Here is a 16,579-nt window from a genome sequence, read left to right on the forward strand (position 1 = left end):
AAACCCCCACGGCCACTGCAGGACTGTGTGTGAGGAACTCGAGGACAGCCGAGCGTAGACCGCCTGGGCCGCATGTGTGAAAGACTTGACAGAGGCCGCCGCTGCAGCTCCAGCACCCATGGAGGGGGCACGCTCAGTGGCGTCGGTCACTCTGATCCTGCTGGTGTGGGACTGATTGAGGACCTGTCTATTTCGGGGGACGTTGCTTGCTATACGGTGCCTTGGCACTGGAACACTTGACTTTTATGCAGAGTGTGGGGCTCTTGAGACTCTGGCTATTAGTGGGGATCAACCTGAATGTCGCCTTTAGTTAATGAGGAATAACACTATCGCTAGCTTGAAGAGAGTGGGTCTTAGTGATCCGCCTATGAAACATCGAGCCCTGACCTCAGGGAACTGTGCGTATTATTTGTGAATGTCGTATTTTACTTTGTAGTCATAGATAAATACTTTTTATCACAATAGCAAGTATTTGACTGTACAATCATTTACCGCTCCGGCGCGTACTTTGAGTTGTGAGCCTGTGTTTACCCCCCAGTGCCTCCCTGTCCCCGAGAAGCCTTGGACTGCTCCACCCGCACTACCACGGAGAGTCAAGTGCTGAGGGGGCACTTGGCCCATTTGCTCAGAACCCATAGTCGGTCGGGCCCTGGGATAGCAGGAGTAAAATGCCCGGGAGGGGGGGGGGGGGGGTCCAGTAAACTCTGCTTGCCCCTTGGTCCTCTGAATGGGGTTCAGACAACCGGAATCAGAGCCCTCCCTAATTTGACAGGCTTTCAACAACCATTGAGGGTCAACATAGGCAGCCTACTGAGGGCAGCGGATACAACAGTCTATCTGCCCTCAACTCAAGATGCTTGGATTCCATTCATACATTGGTGTCTTGCACATAAATTGGCTTTACTACACATCCTGAAGTGGGAACCATATTTTATTGTAGGTTTTATTACACATTGAAGATGGCGGGAGGGAATGTGTGGTACTAAATAAAACTAAAATGTCAAAAATGATTAACCCATGTTTCATCCACATGCTCACAATGGAGCTATGACTAAGGCAGAAAATTAGGGATTGTAAAAGATTGCAATATATAAAAGACCGTATGTATTGAAAGTGTAAAGGAATTTGTAGGATTTCCTGGCAAACAGTCTGAAACAGGAGATGCGGTGCTTAATAAAACACTAAAATGATGTGAACTATATGACTCTCCGATGGCCTTTGTGCCTCCTGTCTGCGTGGACACATCGAGGTTCCAGTCAATCAGGGGTTTTTGTAGCGAGCTACTCCCCCGTGAGGGTCTAAAGGCGATGGGAGTGGGGGGGGGGACGGGGGGTTCTAGCAGCTTCGTGGTCAACCGAAGAGCCAGGTCTTGGGATCCTTTCTGAATAGGTGTTGTCGGGCTTCGTCTGATGCAGAGGGGGAGTTTTTTCCAGGTCTTGGCCGCGATGTAGGAGAAGGATCCTCCCACCGCTCTGGCCCTGTAGATGCGGGGGACCATGGCTTGGGCTAGGTTGGTGGAGCGGAGGTTTCTCCTGAAGGCGTTGAAGGAGATTCTTAGGTTGAAGTATTGGGGTCCGGTGTTATGGAGGGCTTTGTAGGCATGTGAGCAGTTTGAAGGTTATTCTTTTTTCGACGGGGAGCCAGTGAAGGTGTTGGGTGATGAGGTCATGTCGTCGACAGGCCAAGTTGGCTTAATCTCTCTTGGGTGTTTCTACTCAATGAGATTTATCCCCTGTTTACCTCTTATGATTGTGGCTTTGGGTCTGAGTAATTCTTCCTTGGCCTCGCATTTTCACCGTGGTGGACATAATAAAGGCTCTACTGAAGGAGTTTTTCTTAGTACCGTTTGTAAATCACCTGCGTGTACCCAACAAGGAGTTTGTGGCCAATGTGAATCTCAGCTGCTTCTGTCTCTCATCCCAAAGATTGTTTCAGGCAACTCTCAGCCGGGTAAGCCTAACAATGGGTCTATGGACTGTGAGAAGGTGGCCTGATATATGCTGTCCACTAGTTCTAGTGGACACCTTGTATCACTCCAAACAACCCCTTATGGTGAATGGTTAAAGACAACCTTTATTGAAAGCTATCCTAGTGGTAGCTATGGAGAGCAGCCTTCAGGCTAAGTCTTGAAGGAATGTAAAGCAGCTTGTTTTACCAGTCTATAATCTCCTGAATGATCAAATGAAAGGACAACCACTCCAGGTATATATTCAAAATATATGTATTTAGGTTAACACACACCCCTCTTGTCTCTTTGAGACTGGAGTTCGAAGTACTTTGTTTACAAGTTAGCAATTATCAGTAATAGCACAAATACACGTTTGGGCCCTAGGGGCGTACTAAACCATATACCAAAAAAGTGGTATAAGAACCACGACTGGAATAGACACAAGGCCTAGAGCCTGTAGAATCGCTGGGACCCCAAGGAACCACCCAAGGTAGTGACACAGGGGACCCATGGGGACTGTATGCAGTGTGTAAACACAACCGCGGGTTCCCGTTATCTTCTATGGGCAATGACGCGGTTGGAAATTTAAAGATTAGGGACACTTAGAATCGAGTCAGGACCAAACCCTTTTGGACTTAGGAAGTTTTAGGGCTAGCACCCACGGGAGCACCAGAGTACTCGAGTTACCTCACCCAGGGAAGCCGGGTGCAAAGGTGTCTTTTGGTGTTGGGTCGCGTCGTCGATTGCAATGGAAGCCTGCAAAGAACTGCTGCTGCCGTGAAGAGAAGTGTCCGAAGAGATCCAAGCCTGGATCTAGGATGGAAGGAACCTGAAAGCAGAGGGGACAGAGTCTGGGTCACTAGCCAGTGACCGAGGGCAGGATGGACCAATGCCCACAGATGTCGGGTGCTTCAGGTGAGTGGATGGGTGTCTTGACTCTTCAGCCACGAGGCCCAGGAGGCGTCGACAAAGTCCACGAGCCGGATTCGAGCTGTCCCATAAAGTCTGTCGAGTGCTGCGGTGTCGGCGACCAGATTGGACCCAACACGCCTTGGCAACGGCAAGTCACAGGAATTCAGAGAAAGGACTGCGGTGCAGACCAGCAAGGTCTGAGGGACTCACCCAGCGAGGGTAAGTCATGGCACGTCTGGAGCAACCAGGAAAGCCCAAGTAGAAAAGGAGTTGCCTTCGTGGGGACCTGCTAGCCAACGATCGCGAAGGAGCCTCGAGCGATAGCACTTGAAACTAGCCCACGGGGTTACTCGTGGAGTGGAGGCCAGCAATCTTCGGTGCAGGAGGTGCTCAAGGCTTGGGCTACTCGGAGCCCAAAGCACAACTTCGAGGAAGCCCAGGAAGATGCTGTTGCTGCAAAAGATCACGGTGTCCAGGGGTCACGGTTCTACGTCGCCCACGATAGCCACGGGCTTCAGCTTTGCTGTGGGCTTAGGGTAGCCTCGGGGAAGTCTGGAAATACCCCTCTAGTGATACAAAGACTTTGGCATCCGGCGGGAGCTTCAGCGATGCAGACCGGTCAGTTGGTTCTTTGGTGCCTGCCAAGCAAGGGAGTCACTCCTTGACCCCAAGGGAGATTTCTTCAGTCTTGTAGTCGTGATAGAAAGTCGAAGGTCCAGGATATATGTTGCAGAGTTTCGTCCAGGGTAATCTAAAGTCCTAGGGACTGGATTCCTATACTTATACTAAGTTTAGGGGATGGACTAACTCTAAGGTCCCACCTATGGGAGGACCTGGGGTGGGGGTGGTTACACCCCTTCCCCTTTGTCCAGTTTCACGCCAGAGCAGGGGCAGGTAGCCCCTGCAACCGGTTTGAACTGGGCTGTGCACAGGGACACCAAGTGTGCCCCCAGTGCAGGACTTCAAAGCACCAGAGAGTGCTCCTGCCCAGCCCCAATACACATCTGCCTGTCTGGGGAGGTGGTTACACCTCCCTTCGTCAGGAAACCTATTGTCCAGGCCTCCCCTGCCAGAGTTTCAGTCAGCAGCAGGATGCCAGACCCGTGTCTGTGGCAGAGGCATCCATTTTGTGATGTCAGGGCTCAGGAAAGTCCTACCGGGTTTGACCAGTGTGAACATGTCTCTCCCTGGAATGCTACCCCCGCCACCAGAACTGGGGGGGGGAGAGGGTAGTATTCCAAAGTGTTTGACACCAAACACGACATGTTTTGATGCAGCCATTCCAAAGTTAGCATTTACTGCGAGGTTATAATGCACTTGAGTATATGGTATGGCTGTATCACAGAACAGCCATAAGGAAGGATTTCCGAAAGCTGCAGAGGGCCTCAGCTCATGCTTGGGCACCCTCTCGCACAAAACCAAGCACTCTGCCTTCAGGATTGTCAGTGCCTGCCATAGGAGTGACTTATAGGTTTTATATGTGTGTGCAATGGTAGTGATATAGGTAGCCTATACCACTGCAAGGGGTGCAAGCACACCCTTACGCAGGCTGCAGTAGCAGACCTGTGGTGCCATTTTGGAGTGCTTCCCAGGGGTGGCATAATACATGCTTCAGCCCCTGGTAGGCCTCTGAGGTACCTATGCCCTTGGTACATAGTATACCATATACTAGGGGCTTATAAGGCACTCCAGAATCTAATTAGATATGCACCTAATGTACATGGAAACCATTTTAGAGAGGAAGCAGCTAGGCTGGGGTCCTGAGTAGCAGGGCCACAGCCAGACTAAGGTTGAAAAACAGTGAAACACCAGCAAAAAGTGGGGGTACCCATGTGAAACAGAGCCTACTCTCCTACATGGACAAGTTATTATCAGCAGCTTCTGTCTCTCATCCCAGAGATTGTTTCAGGGAACTCTTAGCAGTGCCAGCCTATCATTGGCTCTGTGAATGAAGTTATTCTCAGCAGCTTCTGTACCTCATTCTAGGTGACTATCAGCTGGAGGGGCCTCACAATGTGTATGTGAACCGCATGAATCCTGCCTGCTTCTGTACCTCATCAGCATAGTTCTACTTGCTAACTCTCGGCTTGGTGGACCTCTCAAGGATTGTGTTGGCTGAATGCTTCTTGGCTGCCTCTGAGTGCCCCAAGGCTGACTGTTCTTGGTAACTCTCACCTCGGTGGTCCTCACAATGTTCATGTAGACTGAATGAATCTCTGCTGCTTCGGTATCCCACAAGGGTGTCTGTTCTTGTTAACGTCCAGCTGGGTGGGCTAAGCAGTTTCTGTGGTCTGGAGGTTTCTCGGCTGCCTCAGTATTTCCTTAGGACGGCTCTTCAGGATAATTTTCACCTGGGCAGACATATCAATAGAAGTGGGGGCTGCGTCGTTCCCTTGCCTCTGCGTGTCAGTAGATTGGCTCCTCCTGGTGACTCTTCGCTGGGTAGACCGACCGACCAGTGAACTTAATAATCCTCCGTCTACAGTTGGCATTCCTGTCTCAGCAGGTTTAATGTCACTCTGATTTTCCACTGCAGCTCTGAGATGGTGCCCTCCCTGAGAGAAGGCAGTGTACCAAGACTCGAGGCTTGGAAGAATGGGAGTACCACACCTGTTAGAACACGCACCATCTCAGTCAAATGCAACCTGGCTGCCATGCCTAGTCTGAGGTCATATCACTTGCACCTTCTCTTGCATCCATGAGCGAGGAGCAGGCACATTCCTTAAAACCCTTCCTCGATGTTTGTCCGATGCTTTCAGAGATGTATTGATACCTGTGCTGCAGTGGAGACGATGTCGATGACCACTTTGCTTTCACTATGTTTCTTCCAGGGAGGAGGTGGAGTCCGACTTGACGTTTATGGGCCTCCTTATCATGGAGAACCGTCTGAAGCCAGAGACTGGGCCAGTCTTACAGGAGCTTAGCAAGGCCCGGGTCCGCATGGTGATGATCACAGGTACGTGAATTCATTCAACGGAAGCTCTTTGCACTCGTGTACGGCCATGGTGGCTGGAGCATATACTCCTACAGAACAACTGGTTTCACCAGTCATATATTTTGGAATCAATAAATTGACAATGAGATGGTAAGATGCATGTGTGTGGAACAGTACGATGAGTTAAAAACACCAACTTAACACACTGCGTGTGTAGTCTGCGCTCTTCAGCAAAGAGCCACCCACACACAGCCTGGGATGAGTCATAAGATTGGAGAGTAAATTCTCAAATGGGGAAAATGTGCAGAGCACGGATTGGTTGCCATCTGCATCAGGAATGTTTGCCCTTGACCCCGTGGTTGTGTACTTTTCAGCATTGCAAAATACAAGGGCATCACCCTAATTCAAAGAAAAGGGACAGGGTGTCTATAACCAAACAATAAGAAAACATTCCCTTTTCGCCTAAAGTTGTTTGTGTGTGCGTGCGTGGGTGTGTGTGTGTGTGTGTGTGTGTGTGTGTGTGTGTGTGTGTGTGTGTGTGTGTGTGTGTGTGTGTGTGTATATATATATTCACTTAAAAAACCATAGGTTTCACACATGTTATAGTTAGCTGGACATTTCCCTCGTAAAAAACCAATGAAATTCCCCCGTTCTAGTTAGTCCAGGCAACTATAACTCACGCGACCGCAATCCTCTGCTGATGACGTCAGATATTACATCACTGATTAAATATGTGTCTTTCTGAAAAATAAATATTTGTAATATATGTATAGCTAAAGATGAATGGAAGAAGACATGGGTAAATAAGTGTCTAAATACAGTGATGTAATATCTGACGTCATCAGCAGAGGATTGCGGTCGCGTGAGTTATAGTTGCCTGCACTAACTATAACGGGGGAATTTCATTGGTTTTTTACGAGGGAAATGTCCAGCTAACTAGAACATGTGTGAAACCTATGGTTTTTTAAGTGAATTTGTACGGTTTTTTAAATGTTAAGTTATGTATTTATTAATATATATTTTTTTCAGGTTCTGTAGTAGGGGATCTCTGTGTATAGTCATAATCTATGAATAATCCCCGCCCATGTGCGGGGACCCCGGAGCAATCAAAAATATCTCTTAAGCTGTCCCGCATTTGCAAACCTGCAAAGACACTTAAGAGACAGACAAAATAATACAGCCTAATCACAACAAGGCTGCACTGGCCAGCACTTCCTCTGAAGTGAACACAAAAGCCAAAATAAAGTTGAAATGTCATTTTTATTCACATTTGACATGTTCCTTTATTATCACACCACACTCCCTTCACCAAAATCCCTTTAAACAATAGAGAGGAAGGGGTGGACAGACAAGCCCTATAGGCTGTCATTATGTGTCTGCTAAAGGGATACCGTGCCTTTAAGAAACTCTCCAGAGACCCCCGGTATCCCAGGATGCACAGCCAACACAAGTTACTTTCAGTTCTTTTTTCCGGCTCCTGCTAGCAGGACCCTGGAGCTTGAGCTCTACCCTTTTAGGTGGTTTACTTGATAAAATTGAATTTATTTGGATAAATAGTGTTTTCATTCGACGTCTAGAGCCTTTTTCTACTACTGCCTGCAACCTGGAGCAGTTTTGGCCCACTCTTAGCATGGCTTTGTTCGATACCTGCCCTGAGTGTGGGAGGAAAAAGGCTAAGACGGACCCACATGATGTGTGTATCCTCTGCTTGTCGCCCTCACATGTCCCAGCTACATGTGCCATCTGCAAAACCTTTTCTAAGAGGACCCTGAGGGACAGGGAGAAGACTCGCCTTCAGGGACAGGAGCAGCAGAGGACCGGTGGGACTTCGGGGCATGGAGGGTCTCATTCCCCCTCCTCCGCCCATACTTCAGCCCCTGGAGGGACCTCCGGGCAGAGCGGGGAGCAGAAACGGCACCTACCGGCTGGTAGGTCGCGTTCGACGTCGAAGGCGACGACGTCGACGGCGAGAGAGAAGGCACCGGTATGTTCGCCGTCGATCCAGGGCTCTGGGTCGCGGCAGCCTCGGCGTTCGACGTCGAGGGAGGGGCCGGCGAGACCCGGGACCGGGTCGCCGTCGCAGGTGTCGCGGTCGACGTCAACAACACATCGACGTCGTACCGAGCCCCATGGACTTCACTCGCCACCTTCGCCGTCGACCCACGGCTCGACGCTGACGGAGTCGACGCCGAGATCCCGGCACCCGCCGTCCAGGCGGAGGCGATCGCCGTCGAGGCACAGGTCGCCGTCGAGGCACAGGTCGCCGTCGAGGCACAGGTCGCCGTCGAGGCACAGGTCGCCGTCGAGGCACAGGTCGCCGACGTCGAGACACCAGAAGTCGACGTCGAGACACCAGAAGTCGACGTCGAGGCAGAAGTCGACACCGCGGCGACGAAGGTCGAGGCGTGGTTCGACGTCGAGGAGGCATGGTTCGACGTCGAGGAGGCATGGTTCGACGTCGAGGAGGCATGGTTCGACGGCGAGACGGCGCTCGACGTCGAGGGCTAAGAGACGCAGGACGAGGTCGACGTACAGTTCGACGTCACAGACATCGGGGAACACGTCCTCAGTGATTACGATCTCCAGTCGGGGGTCGGGGAGGCGCGGACGTTCCCCGTCGGTGGCTTCCACGCGGGACAGGCCCGCCAAGAAGAGGAGAGTGGCCGCGAGCCCGGACAGTTCTGGTGGGGGCTCGCCTGCTAGGAGTGATGGGGCTTCGGAACATCTGTTCCCGCTGCGTACCCAGCAGCCGCCTCTGCCCCCTGTGCCCGACCTTCCACCGGCGCCTCCACCGGTGCCGGCCCTTCCTCCTCCTCCTCCTCCTCCTCCGCCTTTCCCTCTGCCTCCTCCGCTGCCTCTGCCCGTGCCTCAGCTGCCTACATCGCCACCACAGCCACCGCCTCCGCCCCCGAGGGTTCCTCACAGGCAGAGATCTCGCTCTCGCCCTCGCAGGCGATCACGGAGTAGGCGCAGATCGTCCACTCGCTCTGGACATGGTCGACGGAGGTATCGGTCTCGTTCCAGAGGCTCGAGGGGCACGTACTCTTCTCTTTCGCCCTCGCTGTCGGAGACGCCTCCTACCCGCGTCTCTCCGGTGGATGACATTGCCACGTTCCAGGAGGTGCTGATGAGAGGGTCTGCGAAGTTGGGGATATCAGTCACTACCCCTATTCCCACTACTTCTGTGATCTTTGAGACTTTGCATAAGGCTCATCTGTCGCGCCCCCTCCTCCCGTTGGTTCCGGGGTTGGAGGAACCTGCAATGGAGGTGTTCTTGACGCCGGCCGTGGTGAAACCGGCGCCCTCGAGACTGCTAAAAAAGTACAGGGCTCCTGACTCGGACCCGGCGTTCCTCAGAGTGGATCCTCCACCGGACTCTGTTATCGTGGTGGCGGCTCGTAAGCAACACTCTTCATCCACGGCTCCTCCGGATAAGGAGAGTCGCAAAATGGACTCCTTGGGGAGGAGGATGTGCTCCACGTCGGCCACTACGATGAAGGCCGCTAGCGCCTCCGCTCTGTTGGGGCGCTATGACAGGTCTCTTTGGGACTCCCTGCAACAGTTCGCTGCCTCCCTGCCTAGAGACAAGAGGGAGGACTTTCAGGAGGTGCTGAACGAGGGCATGATGGTCTCTAATCAGATCATCAGTGCGGCGGGGGGTGTGTCGCTGCTGGCGGCCCATGGGTACTGCCACGGCATACACATGAGGAGGCATTCCTGGCTGCGGCTGACCCCGCTCAAGCCTGAAGCACAGCAGAAGATCGCCAATTTACCATTCTCTGGCACGACGCTGTTCGGGTCACATGCGGATGACGAGATGGCCCGCATGAAGGCTGAGGCGGAAACTCTGAAGGCGGTGGGGCTGGAGAGGCCCAAGGAGCAGAGGAGGTCCTTCCGCTCCTCGGGCAGACGCTACGCAAAGCAGAGAGGCCAAGGGCGTCAGTCGGGCCACCAACAGCCCCAGCAACAGCAGCAGTACCCGAGGCAGTCCTTTCAGAAGCGTCAGAGGGGCAGAGGCCAGCATCAGTCCTCGGCGGGGAACAAAGGCCCGGCCGGGTCGAAGCCCTGAAAAGTTACTTCCCCCTCATCCGTTACCCGCTCCGGTGGGGGGAAGTATTCAACTCTACCTGGCAGAGTGGAGGACAATAACGCAGGACAAGTGGGTGCTGAATATTGTTTGCAATGGGTACTGTCTTCGTTTCACCAGCCCTCCTCCACAGATTCCACCAGTGCGCTCCTCCTACATGGTAAGGGAGCTCCAGCGGGAGGCAGACGTTCTGTTGCAAAAGAGGGCGATAGAAGCGGTTCCTTTGCAGCAAAAAGGAAGAGGTCTCTACTCACGGTTCTTTCTTGTAAGAAAAAAGGACAAGAACGAGTTCAGGCATATTCTAGATCTGCGTCAAGCCAACAAGTGGATCCGCAGAGAAAAGTTCCGTATGTTGTCCCTGCATCAGATTTACCCTCAGTTGCATCGAGGAGACTGGCTGTGCGCCATAGATCTGCAGGACGCCTACTTTCATGTGCCGATCGCACCAAAGCATCGCAAGTTCCTGAGGTTTCTGGTAGGCAACAACCATTACCAGTATTCAGTACTCCCGTTTGGCCTGAAGTCCGCACCACGGACATTCTCCAAGTGCATGGCGGTGGTCACGGCACACCTGCGGAAGGCCAAGGTGTTTGTGTATCCTTACCTGGATGATTGGTTGATCAAAGTGTCCACTTACCAGGAAGCCCAGTGCCATTTCAACAGGGCAGCTCCCTGCTGCATCGCCTGGGCCTGCACATCAACATGTCGAAGTCAGTACCGATCCCTGTGCAGTGTCTCCAGTACTTGGGGGCCTCAGTCAATACCTTGACCGCAAGCGTGTGTCCTTCGGAGGAGAGACGCTTATCGATCCGTGGGAAGGCGCGGCATCTCATCTCAGCCCGCTCTCCTACGGTGAGGACGGTGTCTTCCTTACTGGGGTCGATGGCTTCTTGCATCTTCCTCACCCCCAATGCACGTCTGCATATGAGGCCCCTACAGGAATGTCTGGAGGATCAATGAGACCAGAGGCGGGGGCGTTGGGAGGACAAGATCCAGCTGTCTCAACATGCTCGACAGTCTCTGAAATGGTGGTGTGCCCCAGAGAATGTCTGCAGGGGGACTCCTTTTCACAAGGATATTCCGGTCCAGACCATAGTGACCGATGCGTCTCTCCAGGGCTGGGGAGCGCATTCGGGCCCTCTTCAGATTCAGGGGATATGGTCGCAGATGGAGATGACTTACCATATCAACTTTTTGGAACTCAGAGCGGTACACTTGGCCTTGAAGGCGTTCCATCCCTCCTTCAGGACGAACTCCCTGCTGGTTCAGACGGACAATACTACGACCATGTATTACCTCAACAAGCAGGGGGGCTCACGTTCACGCACCCTGTCTCGGGAGGCACAGGCGATCTGGAACTGGCTGGTGGCCAGGAACCTGACGATCACGGCGACCCATCTGCCGGGAGTGCAGAATGCCCAAGCAGACGCGCTCAGCAGGCTCGTTAAAGAGAACCACGAGTGGGTGCTAAACGACGACGTGCTAAGAGACGTCTTTGCAGAGTGGGGCACTCCGGACATAGATCTGTTCGCTACGGCAGAAAACAGCAAATGCCGCGACTTCGCGTCCAGGTACTACCAGCCAGGGACGCTGGGGAATGCCCTATGGATCAGCTGGTCCAACAGCTTTCTCTACGCCTTTCCACCCATTCCCCTGATTCCGGCGGTGCTGATCAAGCTGTCGCAATCCAGAGCCAGAATGATCCTGATTGCTCCGGAGTGGCCGAGGCAATGGTGGTTCACCGACCTTCTTCACCGGTCTGTTCTGCCACACAGACGCCTGCCGTGTCGGCCGGACCTTCTCACGAAGTTCGGAGGACAGATGGTTCACCCCAATCTCTCGTCATTGAGTTTGGCAGCATGGCTCCTGAGCTAGTGCAATATGGACATTTGAACCTGCCTCAGGACTGTATGGAGATTTTGAAAGAGGCAAAGAGACCGTCTACAAGGACTTCTTATGCCTATAAGTGGAAGAGATTCTGCTTATGGTGCAAGGCAAAGAACATTGACCCTACATCCTGTAAAGAAGATGTTATTTTGCCTTATTTACTGCAGTTGGCTCAGTCTGGGCTTAATTTTCAATCTATTAAGGTTCATCTCGCAGCTCTGACTGCGTATAGGAAAGGCCCTTCTCAAACCTCATTTTTTCAAATCCCTGTGATTAACGATTTTTTGGAGGGTTTGCGTAAGGTGTTTCCCCCTGTTAGAAGACCTTCTCCACCATGGGAGTTGAATGTGGTGTTATCTAGATTGATGAGGGAGCCTTTTGAGCCTATCCATAAGGCTTTGTTGCAACATTTGTCTTGGAAGGCTGCCTTCCTTGTGGCCATTACATCGGCCAGGAGGGTGAGTGAGATCCAGGCTCTGTGTTGTCAAGAGCCGTATACTGTTTTCCATGCTTCTAAAGTAGTGATGCGTACCCATCCTAAATTTTTGCCTAAGGTGATATCAGATTTCCATGTAAATCAGATGATTACTTTGCCTACGTTTTTTCAGCATCCTTCCTCTCCGGCGGAGAGGTCTCTGCATTCACTTGATGTGCGTAGGGTGTTGAAATTCTACCTGGATAAGACAAAAGATATCCGCAGGTCGGATCAACTGTTTGTTAATTATGGTTCGGTGAGAACTGGTTTAGCTACCTCAAAGCAGTCCATTTCCAGATGGATTGTTTCCTGTATTCAGCTTTGTTACCAAAAAGCTAATAAGACATTGGGGGGTAAGCCTACAGCACATTCGACTAGGGGCAAAGCAGCGACTACAGCTTTGCTTAGGAATGTTCCAATCGCTGACATTTGTAAGGCTGCCACCTGGAAGTCGGTCCATACATTTACGAAGCATTACTTCCTGGATTCTGATGCTAGGGCAGATGCGCAGGTTGGACAGGCTTCGCTGAGGAACTTGTTTGCACAGTAATTTGTTGGTGTTGGGGTTTTACTCCACCGCTGTGAGCTGGTTGGGATGGGCTTGCCATTCTATGCATAGATTATGACTATACACAGAGATCCCCTACTACAGAAGGAGTAGTTTCTTACCTGTAACTCCAGTTCTGTAGTAGGGGTATCTCTGTTATAGTCATAAGCGACCCTCCCTCCTCCCCGGTGGAGTAACCTGGCAGTACTAGGCCTGTTATACACCTTCAAAAAGAACTGAAAGTAACTTGCTTTGGCTGTGCATCCTGGGATACCGGGGGTCTCTGGAGAGTTTCTTAAAGGCACGGTATCCCTTTAGCAGACACATAATGACAGCCTATAGGGCTTGTCTGTCCACCCCTTCCTCTCTATTGTTTAAAGGGATTTTGGTGAAGGGAGTGTGAGATAATAAAGGAACATGTCAGATGTGAATAAAAATGACATTTCAACTTTATCTTGGCTTTTGTGTTCACTTCGGAGGAAGTGTTGGCCAGTGCAGCCATATTGTGATTAGGCTGTATTATTTTGTCTGTCTCTTAAGTTTCTTTGCAGGTTTGCAAATGCGGGACAGCTTAAGAGATATTTTTGATTGCTCCGGGGTCCCCGCACATGGGCGGGGATTATTCATAGATTATGACTATACACAGAGATACCCCTACTACAGAACTGGAGTTACAGGTAAGAAACTACTCCTTCTTCACCGTGCGCGCACCGAGCGCCCACGATGCGTTGTGCGTGCCGTGCGCACACAGTGCGCGCACCCCGCACTTTTTCGCAAAAGAAAATGTTTTATTCATCATTGGGGATCCTTCAGTGACCCCCTGATAAAGGCTAGGGGGTCAGGAACTGTCCACCCTGCCCCCTTTTCACATTCTCCACCTTTGTTTTTCACTGCCTCAGACTGCGAGAGACAAAATGGCGGCCGACAATTCCTGATTTCGACCGACTGGAATGTTTACTGTCATGTAACCACCAATCAGAATTACGCTCGCGCACGGCAGCGTGCGCGTACGGTATGCTTACCGTACGCGCACGGGGCGCGCCTATAGATATATATGTACTTTTAACTGAAATTTTCTCAGGACCTACTGAACACATTGACTCCAGATATTCAAAAGGCACATCCCTGACCTTAGGACTTTCTCTTTGCCAAATTTCAAATAATTCTGTTCAGCCGTTCAGGCTGTACCTTGGACTAAAGGTCCCTATGGAAAAATGCATGGGGAAAACGCATTTTGGGACCCCCCTTTTTTCTCGGCCCCGGCTTGACGAATCACCCCGAGACTTTCAGGGTAGGAGCTGAACGGAGCGCCTCATTAGTTTTGAAAATTTCACGAGGATTCGTCAACCGGCGCCAAAGTTATTCAAAATAGAATTTTGAGATTTCCTATGGAAACACGGTCCTAACTATCTACTGGCGACCGCCAGTAGATTATATATATATATATATATATATATATATATATATTTTTTTTTTTATAAACTGAACATGAAGGCATCCAGACCCATCTGTTAATAGGGAGCCGCTAAAATCAAAGATCTTGGAATTTAAAAACGATTCTTAAACGGTTCTTCTTAATAAAAATGAATTAATAACAATCATTAAAAGAATTTAACAAAACTATTCTTAATCAATGATTCTTCTTAATAAAAATACATTTCATTTCATTTATTTATTTCTTTATTTTGAGAGTTTTATGTAGTGCTAACAAGAACCTTGCGGGTTTCAGGGCGCTTTACAAGAAAGATGTAGGGAGCAGTAGACAAATATATGATTGACTCTAGTACACAGAGCTAGCTAACAATAGATAACCTATACATTACAAGTTCATATACCTAATTTTTAGATAACCTATTGTCACTAATAATATAGTTCAAATCATGTTGAGAGCTGTCCAATACACGGTAGTAGCTAAAAGTCCAGGTATAAAAATATTTCACGTAAACTTAGATATGAGGATTGCTTTCACTTCTTTTTTTAAAAAGGCAGTAGAGGGGTTCTGTCTCATTACTGGTTGTAAAGCGTTTCAAGTCCCTGGGGGCCATTCCTGAGAAAGATTGGTTATGCTTTTTTCTTGGCACATCTTTGCTGCTTCAGAAGAAGATTCCTGGAGCTCCCGGTGGATCTGTTACCACACGAGAGTGTCAGTTTTTGTGTTAGATAACTTGGGGTATTGTGGTGTAGGGCCTTGTGCGTCATACATGCGATTTTCAGATGAATTCTCGCTTCGAAGGGTAGCCAGTTGAGAGCTCTAAGGTCCGGGGAGATATGAGAGTTTCTTTAGGAGCCTGTGATCACTCTAGCTGCTGTTGATTGTGGCTCTTAGCGGGGCCGTCGTTGATCTGGGAAGGCCGCAAAGGGCGACACACCCATATTCTACTCTTGGGATTGCTAAGGCTTGCACTGTTTGTTTGAAGTCATAAGTGGGCACAAAGGGTTTCAGTTTTCTCAAGGTGTTAATTTGAAAGTTTGCTCCTTTTGCAGAGGCACTGATGTGTTTCTGCATGTTAAGGTTTCTGTCCAGCGTTATTCCCAGTGATTTTGCTGAGTCGACAATGAGTGGTAGACCTTTGAGTGCTGTTAGGTGATTCAGCCAGTCGTGAATGATGGTAGAGTGGTTGGGGGGAGCAATTAGGAGGAATTCTGTTTTGAGGGTGTTTAGTTTCAAATGAATTTCGGCCAGCCAGGATTGAGTGTTTTTTCAGCGTTGAATTGAGAGATTTGATGTCCTCAAGTGAGTGGATCTTTATGTAGAGTTGCGTATGATCTGCATGCATGTGATAGTGGACCTTAGATGCGCTGAGGAGTTCTGTGAGTGGTTCTATATAGAGGTTGAAAAGAGTGGGTGAGAGGTATGATCCTTGCGGTACCCCTAGAGTTACTGGCACGGGATTGGATAAGGAATTGTTGACCTTGAATCTTTGTGATCTGTTTTGGAGGAAGGAGGTGAACCAGGTAAGTACGGAGCCAGATAAACCCATTCTGTGTTTCAGGAGGTCTAGCAAGTTGTCATGTTTGACTGTGTCAAAGGCCGATGATAGGTCATGCAAGATTAGCAGACCGGTTTTGTTTTGGTCAAGGATTTTTAGTGCGTCTATTATGAGTGTCATGGCTGATTCTGTACTGTGACCTGCCTAGAAGCCAGATTGGTATTGGTTGAGCAGGTTGCAATGGTCTATGTGGTTGCCCAGCTGTGTATGAACACATTTTTCTAGGAGTTTGGCCAGAGTGGGAATGTTGGATATTGGGCAATAGTTGTTTAAGCCCGATGGGTCAGCCATTGACTTCTTTAAGATAGGGGATACCTGTCCTGCTTTAAGGATATCTGGGATGGTTCCTTGAAGGAGAGATGTTTGATCTTGGTCCACAAAGGTAGTACCAGTGGTTTAAAGTCTTTAAGGTAGTTTGCGGGGAAGGGGTCTGTAAAGTGGTTGGAAGGATTCAGGGCTGTCAGAGTTTTTAGTATAGATTCTTCACTGTAAAAGTTGAAGGAGGACCATGACGCGTTGTTTTTGGGGTCGAACTTTGAGGAGCCGAGGGATTGGGCTAGTGGTTTGGGAGTTGCAGAGACCGTCTGAGTGTCGGTGAGAGTTATTAGATCGTTGAGTAGGTCAGTCTTTATGCTTTCAGTCTTCCTAGTAAAGAATGTGGCAAATTCCTCGAAATTGGGAATTATGTCTGGTTTATCTTGGTGGTTGGGGGGGGGGTGCACCCTTAGTTTGCGCCTTGATTAATTTGAATAGTCTTTTTGTGTTGGTTCTTGGCAAGGTTTAATTGAGTGCTGAAAT

The 16,579-nt window shown here is 50.1% G+C and overlaps 1 protein-coding gene across 1 annotated transcript in view; it reads left to right on the top strand.

The window, feature by feature from the left end:
- LOC146788628 (putative cation-transporting ATPase 13A4) overlaps positions 1-16,579 on the top strand; it is a 633,494-nt gene that overhangs the window by 506,362 nt on the left and 110,553 nt on the right. The window contains exon 18 of the mRNA XM_085635802.1: positions 5,692-5,816. Coding sequence (XP_085491928.1) covers positions 5,692-5,816 — 125 coding nt within the window. The remainder of the gene's footprint in view (positions 1-5,691; positions 5,817-16,579) is intronic.

Source organism: Triturus cristatus, chromosome 11 (genome assembly GCF_964204655.1).
Source record: "Triturus cristatus chromosome 11, aTriCri1.1, whole genome shotgun sequence".
Classification (NCBI taxonomy): Eukaryota; Metazoa; Chordata; class Amphibia; order Caudata; family Salamandridae; genus Triturus; species Triturus cristatus.